The 27,843-nt window shown below is 32.8% G+C and overlaps 3 protein-coding genes and 2 pseudogenes across 5 annotated transcripts; 1 reads left to right on the top strand and 4 right to left on the bottom strand.

The window, feature by feature from the left end:
* Positions 1-8,022: 8,022 nt before the first annotated feature.
* LOC111295315 (exocyst complex component EXO70A1-like) lies at positions 8,023-13,346 on the bottom strand. 2 transcript variants are annotated; one of them, XM_022888748.2, is made up of 11 exons: positions 12,821-13,346; positions 12,572-12,667; positions 12,003-12,208; positions 11,669-11,911; positions 10,844-10,982; positions 10,552-10,764; positions 9,836-10,041; positions 9,236-9,445; positions 9,056-9,155; positions 8,725-8,981; positions 8,023-8,616 (listed from the first exon to the last, which is right to left on the bottom strand). In XM_022888748.2, exons 1-11 carry the CDS (start codon positions 12,977-12,979, stop codon positions 8,499-8,501), a joined length of 1,947 nt encoding a protein of 648 aa, XP_022744483.2. In that variant the 5' UTR covers positions 12,980-13,346; the 3' UTR covers positions 8,023-8,498. The 2 variants fall into 2 exon arrangements, with proteins under 2 accessions (XP_022744483.2, XP_089600070.1); XM_089743944.1 differs by having other exon boundaries at positions 8,171-8,616; positions 8,721-8,981; positions 12,821-13,166.
* A 2,013-nt stretch (positions 13,347-15,359) lies between these two features.
* On the bottom strand, positions 15,360-17,230 carry LOC149515143 (uncharacterized). The gene has a single exon (XM_089743943.1). The coding sequence runs from the start codon at positions 16,284-16,286 to the stop codon at positions 15,606-15,608; it is 681 nt and encodes a 226-aa protein (XP_089600069.1). The 5' UTR covers positions 16,287-17,230; the 3' UTR covers positions 15,360-15,605.
* On the top strand, positions 16,679-19,400 carry LOC111294890 (nudix hydrolase 27, chloroplastic-like). The gene is made up of 7 exons (XM_089742994.1): positions 16,679-16,855; positions 17,173-17,268; positions 17,358-17,393; positions 17,479-17,576; positions 18,720-18,813; positions 18,919-18,960; positions 19,227-19,400. Exons 1-7 carry the CDS (start codon positions 16,679-16,681, stop codon positions 19,398-19,400), a joined length of 717 nt encoding a protein of 238 aa, XP_089599120.1.
* Positions 19,401-20,374: 974 nt separating this feature from the next.
* Positions 20,375-25,210, bottom strand: LOC111294889 (uncharacterized; annotated as a pseudogene).
* LOC111294086 (uncharacterized) lies at positions 24,852-27,364 on the bottom strand (annotated as a pseudogene). Its single transcript, XR_016327756.1, has 8 exons — positions 27,233-27,364; positions 27,053-27,120; positions 26,254-26,362; positions 26,109-26,177; positions 25,923-25,980; positions 25,522-25,757; positions 25,387-25,438; positions 24,852-25,303 (listed from the first exon to the last, which is right to left on the bottom strand). The product of XR_016327756.1 is annotated as an uncharacterized LOC111294086 (transcript).
* Positions 27,365-27,843: the final 479 nt, after the last annotated feature.

Below are 27,843 nucleotides of genomic sequence, written 5' to 3'. Positions count from 1 at the left end.
ATATCAAACAAAGCAAAAAAAAAAAAGAAAAAGAAAAAAATCCCAGATCTTGATATACTTCATAATGTTTGAGTAAGAAAGAGTTTTGTAATCTCTTTTCTCAAGCTAAATTATTATTTCTTATATGACATTTCACCAACCTAACAAGCCAATTTAAGTGATGCCACAAATGGCACCAACTATACCACTATTAATAATTTACATTTCAAAGTGAACAAGGCTACCCTCAAAATTTAGGGTAAATAGTCTGCCAGCCAATAGTTCTATCTCTTTGAATGAAAGTCAACAAATTTTAATGTTGACTATCTCCCCTTGAAGCTCGAAATAAAAGCAGGAAATCCACTTTCTGCAGATCACTATAGGATTAAAATTGTTGAAAATGCAAAGCAAAGCTCAACAAACAGTAGAAAACTAGAAATAAAAATTGTTTTCCTAATAGGAATTTTCAACGCTTCAAATCATGATATGATGTCTTAACAACCTTCAATAAAATATTATCTTATTACATATATGTTTGTAATTTTGTTTTCCCAGGAATTTATTCCCTTATGAAATGTATGACAATTGAATGTGCACAAAAAGCATCTGAAATCTTTCAATTTTTTTTTAATGAAAGGTTTGAAAGGGCTTGTTAAACAGCAAAAGCTCTACAAAAATTTAAATACATAAAGTTAGAGCATTGAATTAAACAAGCACAATATATATTTATATTTAATTGAATTTTAAATTAAGGAACCAAGTTGGTAGCATTTTGGTTTGTGTAATTAATCATATTATTATTGATGATATTAGTTAGACCTTATTCAACATATAATATTATTGATCTACTTTGTCTGATTCTAATGATTAAAACTATGATTTAATTTCCTCACAAAAAAAAAAAAATCAATTACTCATAAGTATTGTTCTTCACTTGAATATTGCATTCAGAAAATAATACATTTTTTTTTCAGGCTGACATTAATTTCATCATGTGTTTTGTTTAATTAGGATCCCTCTTTTCCTAAATAAAAAAAAAAATCCATCTAAAAGGAACATAAACGAAAGGTTTTAAGAAATGGAAAATTGAAAAACAAGCTAAGCATAAAGGCATAGTGAAATAGAAAATAGAGTGGTAGACGCCAAGGATATCCCCTTAGCGCATATTGTGAGTTCAATGTGCCTTGGTCCATAGGACAGGTAGGATCCCCAAAAGTCAGCTTTTTGGGCACTGAGATTTAAGCTGATTCCCATCCCTTAACGTTGTTGTTTGTGCGAAGTCCCTACCACAAATCCTCTTTGAACCTCTGAAAGTCCTAATTCTCCTTTGATTTTTGTAGTATATTCTTTTTTCTGAACCCTTTTCTTCTTTACGTAATATTTTTATCTTTTCTTTTCTTTTAAACTACTTCTTTCATAGGTTACCAAATCAAATCATTAATTTTCAAGAAAATTGCTTGCCTATACACTCTAAAAGTTAATGGCTCCTGAAAGAGACAAAACTGGAAAAGTGGGAAAATAGAATAAAAGCATGTGGGAAGGGAAGGGAAGAGAAAAGAAAGGAAGGAACTCTTGATTGTCGTCATTCTCCTGGCATTTAGAAAACTCCAAACTAGAAAAGTGGGGGAAAGATGGAAAATGAAAGGAAAGGATATTTCGGGAATCAAGCCAAGCCATATAGGGTATACTAATAAAAAGATTTTTGTGATTAAGTTAAAGCACTAGTTGCATGACTTTGGGTCTAAAAGAAGGTAGGGAGACAAGTGGTGCTAAATTGAGGTCCAGAATCATTTGGATGTTTCCATCGATCATTATGATTAAGAGGAAGACCAATCTAAGGGAAGAGGACTGTTATTTGTTAAGTGAAATTAATTATCAAAATTGGAAAATTTTGCATGCAAAAAAATTAAACCAGACATTATTCATTAATGGACTGAAGGAATAGTATATACTTATAACTTTCATGTTCAATACAAAGTTTTGAAAACATCTATTACACGAAATCATCAATGATTATTCACTAGAAACTTAAGATTTTGCATTTGAACATTTTATTTGATGGTAAATGTATATGTATATTTTATTAAGCATCCAATTTAAAATCAATGAGACGGTCTAACTTAAATATAAAATTATAAAAAATTAAATATTTATCAGATATGAAATAATATTATTTTAACAAGCACTTATCAAGTATAAGTAAAAATAGAAGAAATTTATCATGTAATAAATTAAAAAAAAAAAACTTCTAACTTGATATCATGTTAAATATTCAATTTAAAACTAATTAATAGTAAGTAAAATAGCTCAACTTGAATATAAGATTACAAAAAATTAAATATCTATTAAATGTGGGATAATATTACTTTAACATATATGACTTTTAAAATCAGGTTCTCCTTTTTCTTGACAACAAAAAAAATAATAAAGACACTTGAGATTTCAAAAATATATGTAACTAGGAGCTAAATTTTTTAGCACTACTAACTTTTGTTTTGTTTCGAAAAATATTCCCTGTGATGGTCCATAGTTCTATTGAGGAAAAACATGTCATAGCCACAGCCCACGCATTTTAAAGCTCATAACTAACATAACCTGATTATCCGATTGAAAACTCAATACGTCAGAGTTGATTTTATAAAATTTAATCAATCTCTTTCATCAACTTATTGCTCACCAATAAGGAAATACATATATATAATATAAAAGTAGTTAAACCCGAAATTTCTATGCTGCATTACTGGTAATGTCTAAAAGTTGCAATGTTGTATCATATATTTAATGGTATATATGACTTCCCTATGAGGATTTTCCAAAATTGCAGACGTTTTTCATCAGATGAGATATAATTCTTTCAAAAACCCAGTTCAATGTGGCTACATATACATAAATAATAGTAATAGCAATTGGGACAGTCGCCTTCTTTGCAGGTGTAAGTGCAAGTGCAAGTACAAAAGTAGAGTTACAGACTTACTCTTTTTTTTTTCTTTAATTTATTGCTCCACATGGGAAAATAATGAAGTCAAGGTCAAGCCATCCAAAATGCAAAGTTTCGCCTGGTGCCGGTGCCGGTGCCGCCATTGCAGGAAGTATCTCATTAATTTGTTGACACCAAGCCAACAACTTGGATTTTGTACTGAAAAATCAAAGAAAAAAAAACGGAAGTCCAAAATTTGTGAAGGAAGATCAAAGATGTGTGTGTGTTTTGACTACACAAGAAAGAAGAAGTTAATAAATTATTGGGCAAATTTTGTTGTCAAATGAAATGTTATATGGACTCCATTCAATGCATTCATCACTTGTTTGTTTTTCCTTGGCCACCAGGCAGCATGCATCCAACATTAATCTTATTACTACAACGTTAAGTCCAGGTGAAAGATGAGATGATTGAGAATTCTAACTTCTTATTAATGAATAGTCAATTAATAAAAAAATGGGTAGGTTTTGACATGAAAAAGACAGGGAAAACATGTCTCTTATAAAAGCTTTAGTTTAATGGTGAAAAGGGTTATAAATCCAAGGCTATAAGTATTTAAAACCGCACACAAGCCTTAAATTTGATCTTTTTCATTAGAATGAAGATTCATTTCCAAAGAAGAAATAGCAGGGGATGGCCTGCCTACCTGCCTGCTAGTGCTAATACAAAAGGAATTACAACCGCTGGAACAGAAGCAGACAACTGAATAGAAACAAGGGCAGGAAGAAGAAAATTCAACCCCATAGTCGACTCTGGTTAATCCCCCATTTGACACAGATCAGATTGATCTTAGCCAGATTTGTTGTTACCAATTACTCATAAAAAGAAAAAAGAAAAAAGAAAGGAACAAAGTGAGAGAGCGTGTCTCGTGTTATTGTTGATCTGGAATTTGGGATCAATGATTTAAATCCATATTATTTAACACCTAATTTCTTTTCTGATTCCGATTCCCCTGTCAGTTCTTGACATGGTTCAAACCGGAGTCCATGCAGTGGTCCCTCTTATCACAATCTGGAATCTTATCATTTTCATATCACGTTATTCATAATGTAATTAAAGGATATTGAAATCCATATGCATATAGCATATGCAGCTATAAAAGTAAAAAGACCAGACCAATTCGCCTTTGTCATGTTCCTCCCATTTGCATCACTATGACTCAAATTAGTGGATCAAACGTGTCTATTTATGTAGAAGAATAGACAATCTTCAGTGGAAATTACAAACAAGTAAAAACCAGTTAAGAAAAGATCAAACTGGATTGAAAATTGTCTACCAAGAAACCTGTAAAAAGAATATAGTTAAAAGTTACATTTCACAACAATCTGTATCAAACCTTGAATTCCTTAATTTGCAACAGGGTATGAAAAATGACAGTGGCCGGAATTCAACTAAATTATAATGCTGACGATTAGTGACAATGATGGAAGGTGAAAATGAAATCAAGTCTTAATTGCCCTGTATATGGAATATATGGCTATTCTACATCATCAATCGCAATAAGCAATCAGACTTTTCAAAGGGAAGGGAAGAAAAGAGAAAAATTAAAGGGAATTTGTCATCCAAGAAAAGAAAAACTGGTTAGATCAATTGGCTGCATTGTTATGTCTATTTTCTAATGGGTATGCTCAAGCTTCAGAGCTCTCTTTCATTGGATTCCTCTGTTTCTAGAAAACACGCTCCTTCTTACCTAACTTTTATAGTTCTAATTTCCATAATAAAAGAACGGAAGAGTAAGTTGCCTAATGAAAAGGATATACTATTAATTTCTTCGAACTAGTAGCTTCCAGTCAATGATGCAAGAATCAAGATGCTTTCACCTAAACTCATCCAAATGCAGAAGTTGATGTCCCAACTAATGGTTAATACTCGAAAGCAATGAAATGGGAGGGAGTAGTGACATTGACAGTCTTCTTCTAATAATATCTTAAGGCCATTTCTTCAAAGGTTGAAGCAGGGCAGATACATTAAGATGAACATTTCACATGAAACAATGCCAAATTTGATTTCAAATCAAGTAAAAAATCAATGATTAAAAATTTGGAGTCCTTAAGAAAGATAGCTGCAAAATCTAGAAAATTAATTTGAGTTTCCAAACAACGATGTATCATGTCTTACTGATCTAGCACAATAGTTTGTTACAAATCAAATGTTTAATTAATATTTCAAACATAAACAAGACTTTCAACCCCTGAAAACAGCTATCCAAGCAATCGTGACAAACCTCAAATTGCCCCATGCTGATACATTGACAATGAAATCCATTGGCCCAAGTTTTTTTCTTTATTATAGGAGTCGAGTCAACCCAACTTTTGTTCTTTTGCCCTAAAACTTTTCCTATGGAGTTAACACCAATCAAGGAATAATCTAAAAATTAAGAAACATTGATTACCTCATCACGAAGCTCACGTTCCCCCGATGGGACCATCATTAACCCAGTGCCATTATGACTCAAAAGCCCAAACGTTACTGGGCTACATAGACCTTCAACTTGGGCATTGAACCAGAACAACACCGCTTCCTATCAAACTCAGCCTGGGCTTTAACCTGAACCCCAAAAGTCCACATGCCCCCCCTGAGGCCCTGCATCGCTTATTATGGATATGCTGAGTCTTGATTTTTATACGTGTAATTGTTATATTGATTTTATGATAATTTAGTGTTGGATGAATATTAAGATTTATATTTATTTTGAAATTTTTATATTTGGTATTATTTTATATATTTAGTAATAATTGTTGAATTAAAAAAATTATTGTATTGATAAAAGGTTGGAAAGTTAAAATAGGCTGACGGGGGTTGTGCAAAAGGGTATAGGTCATAACCATGAGGAGGGGGAGGAGGGTAGCCAGGGTATGGGGCATCGGGATACATCATTTGTGGAGGGCAACCCATCGCCGGCGGTTAACGGTGTGCTGTTGATTGTTTGTTAGGTGGTTGTGACAGTGGCAGTGACAGTTTTGATTAGTAAATCTTATTTATATACGATAATACAAATAATCGATAATTTAATTGATTTCATTTTTTTTATATTCATCATGTTAAATAGATATTAAAAAAAAATTCTGTTTCTTAGGATTCATCTAAAAAGAGTCAAAAGAGAGAAGATTGAGGATGGAATTAAGGAAGTGAAATAAGAAAAAAAATTCAATATTGTGATAGGTTGATAAAATAATTCTTAATAATTTTAGGTAATATTTAATACCTAACATTTTTCACTGCAATTTTCTTTGTGTATGTCTCTAAATTAATAAAGGATAATGAATGTTAAATAGGTCAATACATGTAAAAAAAAAAAGAAATCCAAGGTAGATGGATAGATAAAAACATGAAAAAGAACAAAATATCATATCAATTTCTTAATGGGACTAAGCAGATCTTAGGCGGATCAAAGGTCACCACACCATGTCCTGTACCAGGAAAAAGCTTAATATCAACCTCGGGACAATCAGGCTTCAAGTCGTAATCCCAACCCAATATACCTGTTCGATACAAAACCCTCATCTTCATCCCTATAATAAAGCTAATTTTTCCCTTAATTTCATCGTTCCTTATCCCCTCCAACACCATGTCATCAATGAAGGGCTGTTCCTCTCCACATTGGGCGCTGTTGAACTTCATTTGGACAAGTCTTTGCTTCTTTGGCCCAAGGTGCATTGCCTTCACAACAGCACATGAAATAGGATTAGTGTAATTGTAATACAAAAAACTTTCAAAGCTGTCAATGGCAATCTCCAATACGCTGTTCTGATTCGCGAACAACAGCGTTATGTTCCAGCTTGCCGTGGTTAAGAAGCAGGAAACGTTAAGGTCTGATACAGAGAGAGAATGAATTTTGAGTATCAGAGGCTGCTGCTGGGGTTGTGGAGCATATTTTGATGCCATGGTCATTCCTACTATTAGGATGATCATTCCAGTCACTGTGCCAATTATTGTAAGAGCCAACTGTAAGATGCTTGAACATTCCTTTGGCTCACCAGTGGCCATATCAATTTTCCTCCAGTCTTTCCCCTTTCTATCTGCTGCCCTGTTCATCCAAATGAAGTCCAAACCAAAAATCAATGACTAAATTTTACCGTAAAAGCGTCACTGAGCCAAGAAGGAATTGATGATTTATAGACATGATGAAAATGGTCCAAAATCTTTCAAAATGCATCTTTAAAGTTGATATGCACCCGTGGCCATAGTACTGGAAATATTTTTCACAATGACCAAAACCAATCCCATTTGTACAACTTAAACCGGATATCAGAATCCAATTAGGCCAACTCTTCATCAGTTTAATGACTTAAAAAAACCAATTGGAAGAAAGAAGATCTGAGGAGAAAAAGGAGAACCCCAAGTATCTTTCTTACTTACTCGACTGTAAGAGGGTTTCCGTGGTTTCTGTCATTAAATGGAGGAAGAAACGAGAGTCGGTTAATTTGATCACATCTATTGCTTGAAGGAGAGACGCAGAGGAGAGCAAGACAAGGATTTCTGACAAGAATTAATTACGTTAAATATTAATGAGGAACAAGTCATACCTTTACCTTGGCAGTTGACAATGGCAACTTTCACAGAAAACTTGAACCTTGCTTATTTTTTGATGGTTGGTTTTGGTCTTGAATTAAGTTAGAACTGTAAATGGTTTACCAAGAAATAGTTTTCAATCTGATTCGATGATTAATTTAGCAATATATGAGGAAATATGAAAGGGAAAAAGGCATACAGAGGAGTTGCCCATTACCGGTTTCAGCGTCTCTTGATCAAAGTAGTTTTAAGAAACGTCGCAACTTCTGGCAAAAGTGTTTTATTTTAAATCTAGAATTATTTTAAAATATTAATATAAAATTGCTTTTTAATAATAAGTACAAGATAAATAGATAAAGCGAGACAGGTTGAGATGATTCTATGCCTATATATCGAGTTGTATGTTTGATTTTCTTCGATTAATAATATGTTTTTTTTCTATATAAAAAAAAGTTTTTGCTGCATATTATATAACGTAAGGACAAAAATAGAGAAATTAAATCAAATTAATCAGTTTGGTTTGATTTAAAAACTACATCAAAACCTCATATGCATATAGTCATAATATTACTATATTTCTTATAAACATAAGTAAATGATATAACAATAATAAAATTACTAAGGATTCTGAATTTCAAAAAAAAAAAAAAAGAAAAGTGTCGAGGGATGCACACACGGCAACAAGAATTAGGACAAGTACACTTTTACGCCATTAAATATTTGTTTTTTTTTTATTATTATTTAGGATATATTGAAATCAAAGTCCTATGTTTCTCCTCTTATCTCCCCCTCTCCTTTTCCTTTCCGTTCTTCCTGTCTTGTGTTGCTGCATCACTGCCCCAATAACAACTCTACATATTTCACCCACAACACATGAAGAATGAAGCAACCCTTGCAGAAAGAAAAGAAAAGAATGCATAACCTGAACTATTAGTTTACCTCTTCATTCTACAAATGAATGGTTGAAAACTCCATTTCATCGGCACCTAAATTTTTTAACAACAATGAATACAGATTGTCACAAAAACATTTATCGCTTTTGTTCGTTCCATGTCTTGCCCTCAAAGAATTCACTTAGCATTCGCTCGAGGTCCTCTGGCGTGTATCTAATGTACTTCCCTGGGGTTTTCCCATTCTCGATCATAGCCCTGTTAAGAAACACAAAAAAAAAAAAAAACAAAAAAGGAGTTATATTAGATGAGAGGGATGACAAGAATCAGGACAAATAGAAGGCCAAAAGTATGAAGTTAACATGCCCAAAACGTTTAATGAAAGATCTATAGGCGGGTAAGAGAACTTCAGCAACAGCCAGCCTCAAGGACTCCCGTAATTCACTGTCTGGAACAGTCCACTGAGATTGCCTTAAATGAAGATCCTCGAACTGGACATTGAAAGTCTTGAACCTGTCTTTCACCATTGCTCTTGAAACTCCACTGCCACTGTCACCTCCCAATAGACCACCGCCACCACCACCTGGTGGAGCAGCCCCCTGAATCGTGAGACACTGAAGGATCTGCAGAACAAAAACAGAGCCACTTAGCATGATATTTTAGCCATATGACTGCACAGTAAGTCAGGAAACAGAACCTTTGCCCAAGAAATCCTTTTATACTGATTTGCATGCTGCTGAACAATCCGTCGGTGAATTTGAACCCAATCATCTCCCAACAAATCTTTGGCTTCTGACCTGTAAATAAAATATTAAAGAGGCATACAAGTGTCTATTGTGAATCATCACCAACAAAACAAGCTAAACATAAATCACACCTTCGCACAGATCTCACTATGTAGTGAATGTTGTTCATCAGAAATAGTTGTGTTAATGCGGGATCCTTATATTGCTTGGATTTCCCATCAAGGTTAGTCTGTAGGGCTTGCATAATCCTTGTAGTTACATTAGTCAACTGAGCATCAGCATCGACTTCACCATCACCGTCATCAAACTCTTGAAAGAGTTGCTTCAATGTTGATTGGTAGCTACACAATTCAACAACCACAATCAGATGTATAACGTTCAAATAGTGTTTTTTTTTTTTTGTTGATAGAGAGGGGTCATTTCCAACAAAATGCAATGAAAGAAAAGAAAGAAAAGAAGAAACGAAAGAAAAGGCAATGACAGGACATGGAAGGAAATCAAAGATACATAACGAATTCAAGATCACGAACAAGTTGGTATGATTACCAATATATGATATTAGATATGCCACATCAAACATAACAAGTGCATTGCAATCAGTAAATCAAAGTGATTGACCATCCAAAAACTACTTGTAGCGGACAACTTAAGTAGAATAATATACCAAACCAATGATACAACAATACTAACTAAAAACTAGTAGTAGATAAAAGTGGAAAAATACAACTTACTCAAATAGAAACTTCACATAATTTATCACATAGCTAGTCAAAGGATGGACAGTTCCATCAAGAACAGCAGTTTTGGTGGCATCTCTCTCAACTGCTTCCTCAAAATCGACAAAGGTCTCTTGTGCTGTCTGAGCTAGCCGCTTTGTCAAGCTTTGAGCAGATTCCCGCATTTCAATGTAAGATTTACTTCCAAACAGAAATTCAATCTGTCCACATGCCCCCGGGGAGAGAGAGAGAGAGAAATATTTCAACTCAGAAAGCCATGTAAGTCAATTTGCATTTGTCCCTATAATGCATGCTGTAATTTTATGAAAGCGCACAGCTAAATGAGCCATTTGCTGCAATGCTTGTTAATCACTACGAATTTGTTTTGCTCAATAATTTTATGCCATTCTAATGGTTACTGATCCTAGCCTAAAATTACATTAATGCAAATTCACCACATTGTTTAAATCATTTTAATACACATCTGATCCAAAACTCATGAGTTCCATTTATGCATAAATTGATAACAACCCATTAGAATATATAGCATCTAGAAAGGGAAGTCATGATTGAATGGATTAACAACAAAGTAAAATATCTAATAATCAGGGTATGTTTCTCCTGCATCTAAGAAAAAACAAACTCGATGTGTCTCAAATGAACCAAGAACTACAACTTTGCAAATAATATTTTTCATCATAAATGTTATACTACAATTAAATTAGTGATACCTCCGACTGTAGTTCTCTCATTATCTCATACATATCCAAAAGAACGAATAATTTTTCAGGTGATCTCTTGCTTCTGGCAATAGCCTCTCCAAAACTAAGCAGTATGGATACACTGTTTGCAGTGACTTCAGCAAAACATTGATCCCTAAGAGAATCAATGCCATCGAGTATTTGATCACATATTTTCTTTTCCCCAGCAAAGAGTAGTTTGACCTAAGTCAAGCATTATGATAAGGTTGGAAAAAGGAACTAGAACACTATCAATGAAGCATAATTTCACACAAATACTTACAGAAATACGCATATAATGTATCCAATTCCCAATCTTAGCCTCCAAAACCTCCCACTGCATTTTCTGGACATCATCTTTACTAAGTCTCTCTACGCCCAATTTCCTGAGGCTCTGTTCCAAGACCGAAGCACGAGTATCCCTGGAATTTTAAAATATCATATGATTGTCATCAATGATTCAAGATTCTAGAACACCAAAAGTGAAACCCAAACAACGATCAAAGCTTTTTTCAACAAAAAAAAAAAAAAACTCTATCTATGCAGAAATCTAATAAGCAATGTATGACAAAAAGGTAATTGTCATGCCAAGTTCTGCACTGAAATTTGCTTAAATTTGTGCAAAGTTAAACAGGTGGAGATATCTGTTACTCCGATGTTTTGAAAAATCCCACCATCAGTGATTGACAGATCCCTAAGACTACCCAGTCTATCTTTGAGATCTGCACTGAATGACCAGAAAATTATGAGTTATGCAGAGCAACAAAAAGCTATCTTTCAACTGCATTGCTTAGGTGATGTATCATTACTTAGCTCACTTGCCAGAATCAAATGGTCCCAAGACAGTATTAAATACACAAATATGATATTTCACTTTGGCCAAAAAAAATCTGAGATTTCACACTTTGCCTACTTCAAGACTGTGCTTTTCCTTACATGCATCAAGCATAAACAGGAAAAGCAGTGAAATGTTAAAAACATAATTCTTCTGATATTCCTCATTACATATATGAATTACAAAACCAAATACTCATGAAGTTCAAAAGTTATAATCATTAAGAAGAGAAAAATAAACATCTTAGTATCAGATAATGAGAAAAGGTGTCACCTGTAGATCCTGAACAACTGTTGCTGGTGGCCAGCTTGAACCATTTGTTGGGCTAAATCATGCAGCAAAGGTAGAACCCTGGGCGGAATAAGAGTCGGAGGCATGTAAACAGCATTTTCTAAGTTCTTTTGGTTTTCAGAATGATTCTTGCTACCATGATCACCTTGCTTCCCAGGTGATGTTGCTGATGGTCGCAAGGAATTTGGTAGGCCATCAAAAAGGCGATCAGGTTCCACTGGCTTGCTGAAATTCAAATGTGTAGTACTCTTTAACATTTCCCATTCCAAAACAATCATTCATCATATTAGCATAATGGAAAAAATTTAAAACCAACCTGTAATTTGTTAACAGTGCTCTAAACTCATCTTCTAATTTCGAGATAGCCTTTGCAAGCAAGTTGTTGGCATGGTTAAGAATACCATCACTACTCTTAAAGCTTTTGTGGTTGCTGAAAAACTGAATATTGCTTCTCAGCTGATCAATTGCTTGTAGATAGCTCTCAAGGTCCTCATGTGGCCCTCTCAGAATCTTTGCTTCCGCCTAAATTTTATATAAATTAGTGCAAACCTCAGCATTAACAATCAAAACAACATCATATTTCCAAATTATATGGTATTATTGAAAGGATAGCAACAAAAGTTCCAAATCAGGTTATGTTTGGCGGCGGAAACACACAATCTAATGATAATTTGGACTGATTAGGTAATAAATAATCTTCTTTTATCCAATAAAATACTATCTCTGTCCTAAGCACCAAATGGATCGAATAAACAAATAATTAGGCTTATTTTATCGAAAACATTTAAAAGCAGAGCCGGTGCTAATAGGAAATTCTGATTAGGTCAAATAAACATTTAAATTGAAGAATTGTAAATGAATGAAAAAAACATAAAAAAGGAAAACCTTGCGCGTGAGATCAAATTGTGCCAAAATACTTTCAGCTGCTTTCAATGTCTTATCAATATTCTCATGCGCTATCCTGATCGAATGCGTTCGTATCTACGTAAAACCAAAAAAGAAAATCAAAATTCGAAATCAAAACCCTAACAAATATCTCAATTGAAATAAAGAAGATCTATCAATTCCTCCATCAAACAAAAAAAAAAAAAGAATGAGAACTTCACGTCATTGAACCAAATTAAGAGAAGAGACCTGAGTAGGGCGCATGGCGGTCTCGAGAGCGGAGAGTCGGTGATCGAAGGAACCGAGAATGGAGACCATGCTTTCCGTTATGGTTTGGCTCTTCTGCAACGACTCTCTTACTAGCGCTGCTCTCTCCCGCAATGCCTCCATTGCCTGCGGTACCCCCATTTTCCTCTCACGATAGCCTACGAGAGTGCTTTTCTGGTGGGGCGTTATTTGATTTCAGAAATTAAAAAAAAAAAAATTATTGAGAGATTTGATCTGAATGGAAGATGCCTTGTTGCTTTTTTCGGTTTTTCTGTCTCTCATTGAGTTCGACGACAAAAATTGAAGTAGTTATGAAGGAAAGACGTGTAGGGGGTTGGGTCCGGGACCGGCATTTTATTTACTTTATTTTGCAATATTTTTATGCCACGTCAGCAAAATGTTGCCCATGAAAGGGCGTTGTTGGAGACTATGATGAAGCTAATTAATTTTCTGCTATTAAGATTTTCTGAGGGGTGTTTTGGTGTGGTTGTTAAGAAATGTTTTTTACAAGAATGAAAGAACCTTCTTTTTTTATTTTATAATTTCTTTTCAGTGACGTTGAGTGACAGTTTCTTTACATTTCTTTTATTGCATGTGTAAAATAGCATTTTTCAAATACCAATTTTTCTCAATAATTTCTTTAAATTTAAATAATTTAGGAAACAAACAAATAAGAAAAATATTTTTTATATTTTTTTAATTTTTAATTTTTATATTGTCTACTAGTTTAGGTTTTGTTTGGTTCGTAAAGAAAGGTACAATCATTAATTAAATTATTTTTATTTTATTATTATTATTTAATACATTATCAATGTAATTTTTTTATTTCGTAAACAAAAATCAATGTATATCTCTTTTTTTTATTTTTTATATTTTTAAATATACCTTAAAGTTATGTGTCATCTTCTTAATTTTGTTTGTAAAATTTAAAATTTTAATTATTAATGAATTTAATAATAATAATAAGTATTATTTTTTTTTTTTAAATGATTTTGTTTTGTTTTAGTGGTGTACAAATTTTAAGTTAAACTTCTAAGGATCCGTCAAGAAAGTCATGGATACGAACCTATTTGTATATGGCTATTATTTGGCAAAATTATATGTATATAACCACTTTTTATATAGAAAAATTATATACATGACCATTACAAATTGTGATTGGCTTTTTTTTTTTTTTGTTCGCTTCTATAAAAAAGTGTAGTTACTACTAATTGAAATATCTATTTTTTAATATGAGATTTAATTTATTTGCTTCCTACAACTATTCTTAAAATTTATATTCAAATCTTAATAATTTTTTTATTTTTATACTACAATATAATATATATATACTTTTGAAAAAAATTAAAAAATATTTTCAGATATAAATATGCTATAAACATTATTTAAATTAAATATAAAACTTTTAACTCCTTTTAAACGCCTTTAAAAATAATTAAATGCAAAGGATAAGAAAAGGTTTTGATGAAAGAAAAAATTTAGCTAAATGATTATAATGTTATAAAAAGTAAATATTAATGATAATTAGGGATGTCAATACATAAAATATGAGGTGGGTGCAATATTCTTCATCCGTATCTTGATTCTTATATTATATTTATTATTATATCTATATTCAATGGATATTTCAAATATATTTTTATCTTAATTTTTATAGGTATTTAATGAATATAGATAATTCATTTATTCATAATTAAAAAAAAATAAAAATTTTATTTTTTTAGTTTTTTAATTTTTATCTTGTATATTTATATAATTATATATATTAAATTACATTTTAAATAAAATTATATTACTTTTAATTAATCTAAAATAATAATTATATTATTTAATAAAAAATTTATTTATTAAAAATATATAAATATATATGTAAAATATGAATATTGATACAAAACGAGTATTATATTATTTATCTTCATTCTCATTTTTATATTCAATAAAAAATTTAAAATTATTCTCTTATTTATTTTATAATATAATATCTATTATCATAAAAATCAAATTGACATTCACTGACAATCACATATAGAGATTGGATATGATTCTTGGGAAACTTCTTAGAAAGGCAGGCAATGCCAGTGCTACAAATTCCTCCCTCCCCTCAAACTTTTTGATTTATCTCATTTAGTAACAAAAATACAAGATGGCTGTGAAAATTTTTTTTTATTTTATAAATGATCATATATACTAACAATCAAGAATTAACCAAATGCTCCATCATGAAAAAGCTATTAACTTTTCATTATTACTCCATCATATTAGAGAGATTTTCATTAGTCCCAAAATTTAAAAAATCCAACATTGATTTCCAAAAGGGAGTGTCCCCTCCTCCCAAGAGAACCATACACAAATAAAGCAAAAAAAAAAAAAAAAACCTAATTAAAATTCCCAACATTTTTCCATGGGAACAAAAAGTTATTAACTTCCTAATTTTCCATCCCTAAAAAAGAAATATATATATATATATATATATATAAAAATAAAGGATAAGACCACCTCAGCAATTCTCATCCTAATCAAGTGAAAATCAAAGCCTTTCAATTATATTCCTTTCTCATTGAACTCCTAAATATTTCACAACCCTTCAATTAAAAAAATCAACTTTCAAGTCATGCCGAAACAGTCCAACTATGCCTAAAAAATTTTCTTCAATCTTTCAATTGAACCCCTCTCTTGATCAGGGACTCTAAATTAAAAAAAAAAAAAAAACCCTTTTATAGTAAAACCAATATTATTTCTCTTCAATTTTCCACCAAAATCTATTTTTTTAGTAACCGGGGCCTTTACCGGGTCGCGCAATCGGCCCAGCCTGAGACCGGAACCCGAAGGTAACAGTATCGTAAACGCACAAGTGAAACTCAACATCTCTTCCGTCAACCTTAGCGTTGTCGCACTCTTCACAAACCAAACCTTTTGATTCCCTTCCGATTCTCAAATTTTCCCTTCCCATATTCTCCAAATTTCTATCTTTTTCCATCTGCAAATCCCTTACTTCCCTCTCAATTTCCTCCAATCCCGTAAATACCCCTGCGTCTATCAAATTATTACCTGCACCGCCTCGCCTCAACAGCGTAACGTTCGCCGGTGGTTCCTTATTTATCGCCATAACCGGAGGAGACGGTTCATCGTTCTTTCCTTTTCTTGTCCCTGACCGCCACGATCTTTTCAATACGACGAGAAAACAATAGTCCCTTTCGCGAGAAATCGCTGAGAAATTGACTTTCCTGGTGATAGGTACACGGTTGCGCGGGTTGTTGCTGTCGACGATGTAGACGGAGAACTGGTGAGATGAAATTCCGATCTTGTGGCTGAGAATCGATTGGAAAGCCTTGAAATCCATCGCGGGATGAATAACGACGTTTCCTATACCAGTTTCGCACTCTCCGTCGAAGAAAACGACCGGAAACAAAAATCCACCTTCACCACTATCACCGGCGGCCTCCACCATGTTGATGACGTCAACTTTCAGGAGAATGAAATTAAGTGAAAGCAAATCGAAAACAAAGTGTTATAAGAGAAAGAGGAAGGGCTTTATATATAAAAGATGGGGGTTTAAGGGCGTGGTAAGTACAAAACGGTAAATTAAGATAAGACTGTGAGGGTAGTTTTGGAAAAGAAAAAAGCGAAAGATGCGGAAGGGGAAGCTGGGGTGGGGAGGTGTGTTGGGGACTCTTTCATTTGGACGTTTCTGAAGAAAAGAACTTGGGGCTCAAGTAAAAGAGAGTTGGGTCGGGCTGTGGGGTCAAAACGACGCAGTAAAATGGCAGGGTGGTGGGAAATTGGGTGTTTTATGGGATTGAGAGACGAAATTGCCATTGTCAGTTGGGCAAATTTTCCGGGATGCCACTGTATTACCGTCGTCAGCTCAAAGTACCATTGACAAATATCTCGGTTTCCTCATCGATTGAGATCTACCTGACGGGTTATAGGGAAAATGTCGGAATTTGTCTTGTAAATACTTGTGAAAAGGTCTCCCTTTTTCTCCACCGAGTGCAAATGCTTCTTGTGTCTGTGACTGTAAGTTTGAGGGTGGAGTGTCAGAGCATGGTTTTAGTTATTTCAATGAAAGCTCCTAGAGGCACGCTGTTGACCCTAGTTGTCATAAGATAAGTGAAAACTTGTTTTATGGAGTTATTTTTAGGTGGAAATGGAATGTTTGATGAATGTAATAAAATAATATGACATTGTTGATTGTAGTTCATCTTAAGGCTTGTGTAGGGATATGATGCATGTGAACATTAGTACTGTACTCTTCACCCTTGCACTTTGGGGTTTAGTAGTATGAACTTTTTAATGTGTCTCTTGGCTTCTAGTCTCGAGTTTGTATCGTGCAGGGTGGTGCTAATAATGGTGAAGATCTAAGAAAAGTAGCCACAAGGGAACTAAGAGAAGAAACTGGTGTTACATCAGCTGAATTCTTGCAGAGGCATGTTTCTAGATTATTTGCATTGAGATAATCTGTTACATCCATCTCAAAGGATGAATGTTTTTGAACTGATTTTTGACGTTCAATGTACAGGCATCTTATTGGTTGACTAATGATTCCCCAAGCAAAGTGAAAAATAAGCTTTAACCTTAGATGGGGGACAAATTATAAAGGTCAAGCACAGAAGTGATAAAGGATACTATCTGTTCTATAGACATCTAAATGCATCAGATATATTGAAGATCAGTCGTACTTCTATCAACTACAATTGTATGATTCATCTCTCCTGAAACTTCGATTGCTCATGTTGAGGTCTGCCTAATGTTTTGCCTTCCCTTGTTGTTTGTGAATTGTTACTATTATCTATGAGATGATTAGTCACTTTGTGTCTAGCACTGTTTAAGTGTTTATAGTTAGAATCAACTCTCTGGAAAATTAGATCTTGTGTTTTTTTCATATCTGGGTGCTATATACCATAGTTTGGACTTAGGTTATTATGGTCTCTGTCTTTTACCTTTCGTATTTTTCCGGCATATTGATCACCTTTTCTTGTCAATCCGAATTGAAAAAATTTGTACGAAAACAGTTATTCCACGATAGCATATATCTTTTTTATTCAAAACATATCATGTAATCATATAAATGAAAAAAATTAATCATTTATTACATATCACATGAATAAATTTGTTGAAATAAATATTTATCATTTAATTATCACATATAATATGTAATAAATAGTTGATTTTTTCTAATAATATGATTATATGCAGTAATTTGAATAGAGAAGACATGTGCTAATGTAGAATAACTGTTTCATACAATCTTTTTTCATCTGAATTTACATCTCTTATATATATATATATAATATATTAAGATAATGTTTAATACATAAGATTATGATATGATAAGATAAAATAATATTATAAATAGGATTAAATTAAATAATATCATTCTATCTTGTGTTTAATATGTGTAAGAATTAAAATAAAATAATTTATTTATTAATCAAAATTATCTTTCTTCAAAGTTTATACAATTTAAATTATTAATATAATTTTTAAAGATATAATAGGACTTATAAATTTAATCCTATAGATTAACAATAATCCTATCCATTTTGAGAGGGTTGAAACATCTTATACCAAGAGAATGATAATCTTCCTTGTAATTCTATCCCTTTCAATTAGATAAAAACAAAACATATATAAAATAATTATCATACTATCATATCCATCATCTTATGTATCAAACATGATCCAAAGATACAACTTCACTTTTATAAGTGCTTTAATTTGCAGTAAGCACGGGTCTTATTTTTACTGTGAATTTTTTACTACGGAGTTCATATCCATCCTATTCAAAATCCAATATTTTCTTCCAATTTTTTGAAATCTGATTAAAATGCGTGCTTTTTATTTGACTTTCTTTGATGTTCCTGAGACTGGTATTTTTAAGTTCACCGGAAATGAAGAAATCAATCTTTCAGGTGATGGTTCTGACTTCTGAGAAGCCAGAGTTTAAAGAGTGGTCATGGAGGTTACCAGAACAAGTTGTAGAGCTTTAAGTAGCTCTTGTTGCCAGATCCTTTATTTAGAGGTTTTTAAAGATCTGGTATTGTCTTTTGGCTAATTCTTGAAACTATAATCGAGAGCAGACAGTGGATTTCAAGGAGCCAGTCTATGAACAAGTTCTCAAAGTATTTCAGCCCCTACTTTTCATCAGATGCAGATGAGGAGCATTCAACTGAAAATTAACATAATCGGAAGTAAAAGGAATTAAGTTTTCCGCAGGGTCATTCATCATAATTTTGCATTTATTTTGGGGGGAGGGTGGGAGGTGGGTTGAGAATATTAAAAATATATTAGAAACTTTTGTGATCAAACTGATCTGATTGGATCAAAGTTTCTTATAGAATGAAACAGGATTTATTTGTTCACCAGCAATTGTTATTCTGTCTCTTAGAATGAAACAGGATTTATTTGTTCACCAGCAATTGTTATTCTGTCTCTTGACAGAGAAGTGAACTTACAAGTAGGTACCATATTTTCAGCAATTGTTATTCTGTCTCTTGACAGAGAAGTGAACTTACAAGTAGGTACCATATTTTTTATTGTTGAGGATATTCAAGATTCATGATCATGTCTTAAGCCGTTGCATTGACTCTTGGAAATAACGATTTGAGCTAGTACCTCACCCTTTCAGTACAGTTGCACCAAACTTTTGATTCTTGCTACTACTTACGCCCATTATTCTTGAATGGCGTAATTCTCAAACATCATTGACATTCAGTTGTCTCTACATACCAACAGCAAGATTCTATTGATAATTTGACATCGTCAAAATGGAAAAATTATTCAGACGGTTGGTTATAAACCATTTATATGCATGAAGAAGAAATAAAAATTTGGCTATTGATGCGCAGTATTTCGATTATCTAGCAGCACAAATTGCCAGTTTTGTACACCAAGAAAGTTCCGGTGCCTGTATAGTTGGATGCTAATGCTTGTCCATCTGCACTTGGTTGAGAAAATGCAAGCTGAGATTTTTCAATAACAAAACCCATAGAGAAACTTTTCCAGCATTTTTTTGAAAGAGCAGTCATTACAAATTGAACTGGAATTGGAACAAGAAAGCACCAAATCAGTCTTTTAATCTAATCACCAAAATCCAGAGAAATTTCATTTATGGTACCAATAGCATAAAACAAAGTAGCTCTTGTTGAGAATGAACAAGGGTAAACGAATATGAATATGAATGAATTTATTATGTTTGTAGTTTATTTGTTTAATTAACAAGCCATGAAATGTTATTCATGATCATTTGTTAAATTTAATAAACAAACAAAAAGTGAACCTGTTCATGAAATATGTCGAACACTATTAGTTTTTACAAAAAAATTGAACATGAATAAATTTTGTTATATTTATGATCTGATCATTTAATTAAGAAACTTTAAAATATTGTTCATGATCATTTATTAAGTTTAATAAATTAAAAAAACCAAATATGCTCACGAACTGTTCATCAACATTCTGTTTGTTGACACTCCTAAGAATGGCTCTAAATGGGCAGATTGTTGCGTTGCAATTATTACTTTCAACACCTTTCTTTTCTAGTCGAGAGTCAAGTCCTAATTTCAACTTCTACTCTTTTGAAAATCTTTATTTGATCTTAAAGGACAATCACATTAAGCATAAAATTTTTTCTACTACATGAGTGATCCGATATTCTTCTAAAAAAGGGGGGAGGGGTTATTATTGACAGGGGCATCACAGATTTTACAACTACAAGATGGCAAAAATAGCATTCACATATGTCATCAGGCTTAAGTACAAGACAAAGTGAGAAGGCACCCAACCCCGAGTCAGTTTACGAAGTAGAAGACAATCAGACATCACCAAACCCAAGGCATTACAGAAAGAACAGTTGGCATTAACTGCAAAGTTCAAGGATTTATCTCACTGCTTCCAATAATTGAGTAGCAATGCCTTTTCTCCTGTTCAAGGGAGTGACCCAGACCAGATTGCCCTAATCCCACAAACAGCAGGTACCACTTCCTTTCAACAGACAATTGCTCCAGTGTGGTTTCCTTTTCGTCGGAAAGAGCTCTTCTAATGACTTTCCTATGTAAAACAATTTCCCCATACTGAAGTTTGCTAGGTTTGACCTTATTTTCTTTGATGGGGTATCATCATGTCTTTCACCAATTGAGTATGAGATGACTTTGAATGCTTCCTTTATTGGTTCTGCAACTAGACATCCAGCAATTCATTGGGATGACAAAAACAAATATACCTGCAAACAGTAGAGTGAAAAAATCCGGCTAACATCACAATCCAATCATTGATACAAGATTAGAGTTTATGAATTGTTCAGCTCTCCACCTATTTGGACTTTAAATACGTTGACATAGAAATGGGATCAAACATGAGCAAACAAGTGACGAATACTACTATAGTTAATTATATGCTGAAATTTTGGAACAATGAAGAATCATTTTCTAAAACAAATGGGATACTTGAAATGAGTTTTTCTAAATTATGCATAATATGCAAAATTATCAACATGTAAAAAGGAACCAGGTCACCTTACAACGCGTGTGAAAAATCCATCCTTCACCAAGCTCATGCTCCATCATCTTCACAACCTCTTGCACCTGCTAATACAAGAACTTCACTATGATTGACTACATTATTGAGGTAGAATCATAAAAACTGCTAAACCATGTAACTGTAATCTCAAAAACTCAAATATTCAACCTTATTCCTCTGAGTTGCAGAATCAGAATCCAACACCAAAATGACACGACCTCCTTGAACTTTGGGCATATGAATAACCCTCTCATTTCGCCATCCCTGTAAAATTTTAAACTAATAGTTAAAGGTCCCATTGAATGTTGGCTTACTATTTACTCTGTACTTTTAAAAAGTTGCTGTTAAGGCAAAAGTATATCATACTAACTATTAAAATGAAGAAATTATTATAATGCAACACAAACTTAATAAGATTATTCTTATATATAAAAGTAAAATCGTGCCTTTTATCATCCAAGATATCGCAATTTTCAAATTTTTTTAATTCTTCTACCACACCACATGCTTTTGGATCAAAACCAACCTTTCATTTGTTTGCTTCTATAAATAGCAAAAGCAAGAACTAGATAATTCCTAAATTAAAGAAAGAATTTCAAATCGAACAAAGCCTTTTTTTTTTGTAGTTTTAAGGGAACGCATGTACCTTGAATTGAATTCCATTGGTGAAACTCTTGTGAATAACGGAATGGTTCTTTTCATCAACTTCATTTCCAGGAGAGTACTTGATCCCACAAGTCGAGCAGCCATGGAGAAGAAAATCAGATTGAACTAACTCCAAATGAAACTGTGCATAACTTCTTTTCTTATTAAGATTTCTCCAATTCAAATCGCATTCTTCCCTTGAAATTCCATTCTCTGAAATGGGCTTTTCGACATTGTCACTGCTTGATTCTATTTTCGCCTCATTCCTATAAAAAAACCCAAAAAAAAAAAAATCAATAAAATCCAAAACTAGAAAAACCCACTAAGGTTTTTATTATATAAAAAAAAAAAACATACCCATTAATTTTTGGGTTTTACGCGTATAGGTGTTAACAATGGTGGTGTTGACTCTTTTCCCAGGTGGCTAGTTCATCGTTCTCTTCATCTCTGGGAACTGGAGACGAATTTGAGTACTTTAACGAAGATAAAGAAGCAGAGGGCTCGAAGAAGGAATTTATTTTGGATTGCATTCTCAGTTTTTTTTTTTTTTTTTGCGTGTGATTGATTGATTTGAAATTTGTGCGCTTTTTTAGAGTTTTTGTCATTTTGGCACTAAAGTTTTAAAAGAAAATTGATAATTGATAAGAATTCCCGCTTAAACTTATCCATGAATCATGATAAATATATATATATAATATGGAACATTTAGACATTAATATTTGAGCATTCTTGTTGAGATAAAAAAAATTGTAAAAATTCACGTAAATGAGCTACACGTTGTAAAAGAGAGATGGCAGCAGAAAAAAGAAAGCTATGTATATTTGTCCTCGGGGAAGAACTTTGCCAGAGAACACATGAAGCAACCTTAAGCTTCAAACAATGCAAGGAAAAATTCTTGATATGATGTGCACTTTGCCTAAATTAACTTAGACGTGAAAAAACTGAGAATGAAAGTCAATATGACATGATCTTCAAGATTGTTTTTGATTCTAAACTTATGAAAAAGTAAAACGAAAGTATTTTATTGATAAAAGGAAAGCTACTGGTCATATTAGTTAAAAAGGACAGTTTTGCTGTGAATATTACCACGATATCAGTCAAAAACATCTAATCACGTAATATAGCCTCAAATCAAAAGCAATGGAAATTATAAATATAGAAAGAACAGAAGCAAAGGGTGAAAAGAAGAGAGAAGTTTCCATCCCCGGTTTATACTTTAAACCACATTGTTGAAAGTGGAATGAAATCTTTACTAAAAGTCAGTTTTAATCGATTAAATCGATCAAAATTGAACGAATTTGATTGAATTAATTCGATTTATTCGATTTTAGTTATAATCGATTTTTTAAATCGATTAAATTGATTAATTCGATCGATTTTTTATTTTGAAAATTGATAATCACATTAATCGATTTAATCAATTTTTTAATAATTAAAAATAAAAAAAATTAAGATAAATATTTTTATTTACTTTTTTTTTGTAAAATATTATTAAAATTATTAAATTTTTTAGTAATTTAATTTGAATGATACTAGAATTTGAATTTTATTGAATTAAATTTGTGGTTAAATAATTATTAATAATAAAAAAAATGATAAAAAAAATTAATTATTTACGGTTCGATTATGATCGGTTATTTAATAACATTCGATCGGTCCGATTATTTTTTAAATGAAAATTGATTAAGTCGGTTATTGATTTTTTCAAACCGAATCGATCGAACCGACCATTTACTCACCTTTAACTAAGAGAATACAATCTGCCAAACACTATTTTATATATGTTATAAAGATTTTAAACATATTAAAAGCTAAAATAATTATCTTACAATATCTTGGCAACACTAGATGTTCACAGAGGCTGAATAAGTAAATTGGGTAGTGGAACATCATAACAGTCAATTATTAAGAAACTCTGAAACGTGAAGAAGCAAATCATGAAATGAGCATCATTCAAAATAAAAGCACAGAGCTTTTTGACAAACAAAAGCAGGGCACTGGCTCCAGAATGGTGAATGCCACCAAGACCATATCTCAATAACAAAACTAGAAACTTTTGAATGCACTATAGCAAAAAGCATACAACATTAAGCTTGCCAATAAGAAACAAACAAATGCATACATCCACTGATGTCCATGCATTTGATGCTGTACGAAGGGTTGTGGAGGCCTCGTTGAATAAGTCGGTGAATATTTCAAGTCAGATTCCAGAAGGCTAGACAGACCAACTAAACCGTGTAATTAAGGAAGACCAGAAGTTATGTGTGCCACTTTATGCTCTTTAGAAAAATCATAAAGCAATTTTTTTTTTGGGTATCCATTATGAAATCGTATGGTAAGAACCAAAAAGTTGTTCATTTACCAGTTGTAGTTCCCCAATACCAACCAAATTGAGCAACGACAGCTCTTTAACTAGCTCCATATCCAGGAAACAACTAGCACAGTCAACTATTGAAAGTATATCCAGCCAACTGTCAAAGCCAGACCTTCTGTGCAACATTTCAGAACTAAGAACACAGCAGGCATCTTGGTTTGCCTAAAAAATAGCATCATCAGACACATATTTGCTCAACAAATTGTGTTTCTCATATTCAAATATTTTCAAAAGCATCTGGATACAAGAAGTTCATCTCCACAAGTGTTAGGTAATACTAATAAATGTTTACAACAAAGTTTTGGTTTGCCTGAATGTTCAAAATAAGTAACCAAATAAAATTAAAATAAGAAAATTTTGAGCGCTTAATGGAAGGCAAGATCAAACACAAAAATTCCACATATACACCTTATGCAGATTACACAAGGAAAGTGACGTATAACAGGATTAGGAAGCAGTTAGGGATTGGTATGGTACTTTAAGTAACAAGGATATAATCTCTGATCATTAAAATTAAAAAATCCAACATTTTACAAACAGACATGCCGACCATGTCGCTGTCGGCTAAGACTTTTCGACTTTGTACATAATCATAGTATTTTCAATCGGCAATATGCCATTACCAACATGGCAAGAACTTGGAAGCTTTAAAACAAAATTTTGGTTCTTAAACATTGAAATAGATAAGATCCATCTGACAATGAATTGAAATTAAGAAAGAAAAGGGACAATTAGCAGATTTGAGATGTCGTGAGGATGAACATATAATGTTCCTGACCGATGATGCAACTCCAACAAAAGGGGTTAAAACTCTTGATGTTGTGTTGAATGATCATACTCGCAATGTCTTCAGTAAACCTCTTACACAAGCAAAACTGCATTTATACAACCGTCATTCTCTGGGTTATTTGTCACTTGAGCATATTTTCCTGCATTCAACAAAAACAAATAGTAATAAGCATTATAACAATACAGCAAAACCAGAATATGGATTGCTCATGCAGATTTTTACCCCAAACAACTTTTCCAGCTGGTGTGACCAGACCCAATTCACTTACATTCACCTAAATTCGACATAAAGAAAATTAGTACCACTGATGCCAAGCAAACAGAAGTCATACTGAGTAATTTTAAAGGATAAATATACCTCAATGATAGTTCCTTTGGTCATAACACCAAGAGAGGTATACATTGGACCATTGGGATTTTTCTTCACCCCAATAATGTCAAGATTGAAGGTGCACTTAAGCTCAGGGTGTGTAACATGAGCTTTAGTAAATCGCAATCCTGAAGGATGAATGAAACGCTCATACTTGGGAGGTTTTCTTGTAAAACCAGGCCCTACAAATGTGCACTTTGTAACCATTCTCTTCCATTGCTTTGCTGCAAGAAAAGAAACCAAGAAGAAATTAACAGAAAAGGGCTAATATATTTCATAAAAATACAGCATTTATCCTCATAAATGAGACAACCAAACTCCAGATACAAAAGATCGTGTTTCTCAAATGGTTCACATGTGAAAATTAATAAGCTAACTAATATACTTACTTTTTCTTTTACCAGATCTGATCACCTTAAACATCTCGTCTTCTGCAACAGGCCTGACCTGAAAAAGGACAAAAGTTTGAAGTCAAACAACAGTAGTTAAAGAAAATTAAGTACAGAATGCAGAAAGAAATTTGAGAAAGCACATATTCAGATATAACAAACAGAAAAGTCCAAAAATCTTTTTACCTTGGGTATAGGGACCTCCCATTTTCCAGCTTTCTCTTTCCTCTTTTACTTTATGGTGTTGCTGAGAACCTAAACATAGCATAATGTTAAACCTATTGATGACATAAATATAGTATTAATGTACCAACCTCTTCTATCAGCATACCTTTGCACGTGTGGTATTTTCACGATCCATAAGATAGGCAGGAATAGCTCCATCTTGAACTTCATCATTAACCTTGCGCCTAGTTGATGATTCCTCATGCATAGCCAATCTGTTGATATGATGAAAAATAATTCCTAGTTATTATATTATTGACGAAAAAAGAGAACAGAAATGATGAAACTATAACCACTCTTTAAAACAAGGTATAAACTCAAAGTGAAAGCTTTAAGGTGCTCACACATCTTAAAACAAGAAATTTATGTCTCAAAGGGAAGTTTCATTTCAGGACTCCATAATCCTTCCATGTAAGCAAGAATTTGTAAACAATAGATATGTTTTCTACTTAATTTTACATGCTTGACTTAATCCTAGAAGAAATTTCTCAATAAAGATCAAAAGGCAGCATTTAATACCATTTGATCCCTTCTCTAACATCATCATCCATCAATGAAACTCCACTATCCCAATATAAACGCATTGACAACCGAGTGCCAACTCACTAAAGAAAAACTACAATTTTGAGCAACATGAAAATGGGTAACAGCCATGTCTTCCTAGGAATAAGTAGAATGAATAAGGCATTGATTTAATGAGAGACAATATGATCACTATGGGCATTATCACTATGAATCTAACTAATATATTCAATCAACTATGACAACTTTCACGCTTTCATTTGACATTTACAGAATCTAACTTTCGGCAAGTAAAATATTAAAAAAAAAAAAATTATCATCACCCTTTAAGTGCAAAATGGAACAGCATTTCTACGAGATCTTAATTGGAGTAAAACACTCACGTTTTTTTCATAAGGGCTTTCTCAGCATAATTTTTCTTCGCAATCGTCTTACCCTTAATACCAAGTGCCTATTATAACAATAAAACAAAACAAATTAATTAGCTCATTAAAACCCCACAAAAAAAAAAAAGAGAATAAACTACCAAAATAAAGGGAAAAATGAAAAAAAAAATTAAAGACCTTGTGAGCCTTAGCGGAACGCTCGTGAACTTGACGAGCTTCCTTCTTGCGCTTCCTCTCGAAGAAGTCATGGCGATAACCATGCCTCTTTCTGTGAAGCTCTATGTAATCTCCTTGTGGCCAAACAGCGAATTAAACAATAAATTAGCAACAGAGACAAAATTAACCATTGAAATCAGTTTTTCAAAAGGATTAAAAGAGCGAATTTGGGAGGTACCAACCATTGCGACGAAGCTCTGATTTTTGCTTCGGGGACGAGAGGCCAAAAACCCTTGGGTTTTTATATATTGGTGCACAAACACAAATTGGGCTTCTTTTCGCGTCGGGAGAAAATGGGTATAACTATTCGGGTTGGTGCAGCCGTGCAGGTTTGAGCTTGAACCAAAACGCTTGGGCTCAATTCAAGAACAAGTGTTGGGCTAATGGCCTAGTTATTACGAATTGAATTTAAATTAGGATTAATATGATAAATAATATCTAAATTATAGTAAAATATTTAAATTTTAAATTTTAAAATCATTAATATAGGATTTAAATTATAAATTTAGTAATTAATATAGTGTTTGTTATCATTTTTTGAAATTAATCACGTAATGGTTAAGAGGTTAAAT

This window comes from Durio zibethinus, chromosome 14 (genome assembly GCF_047325235.1).
Source record: "Durio zibethinus cultivar Kanyao isolate XHJ-2024 chromosome 14, ASM4732523v1, whole genome shotgun sequence".
In the NCBI taxonomy this organism is placed as follows: domain Eukaryota; kingdom Viridiplantae; phylum Streptophyta; class Magnoliopsida; order Malvales; family Malvaceae; genus Durio; species Durio zibethinus.
Note: the sequence above shows the minus strand (reverse complement) of the source record. Positions and strands in the feature narration are given on the sequence as shown.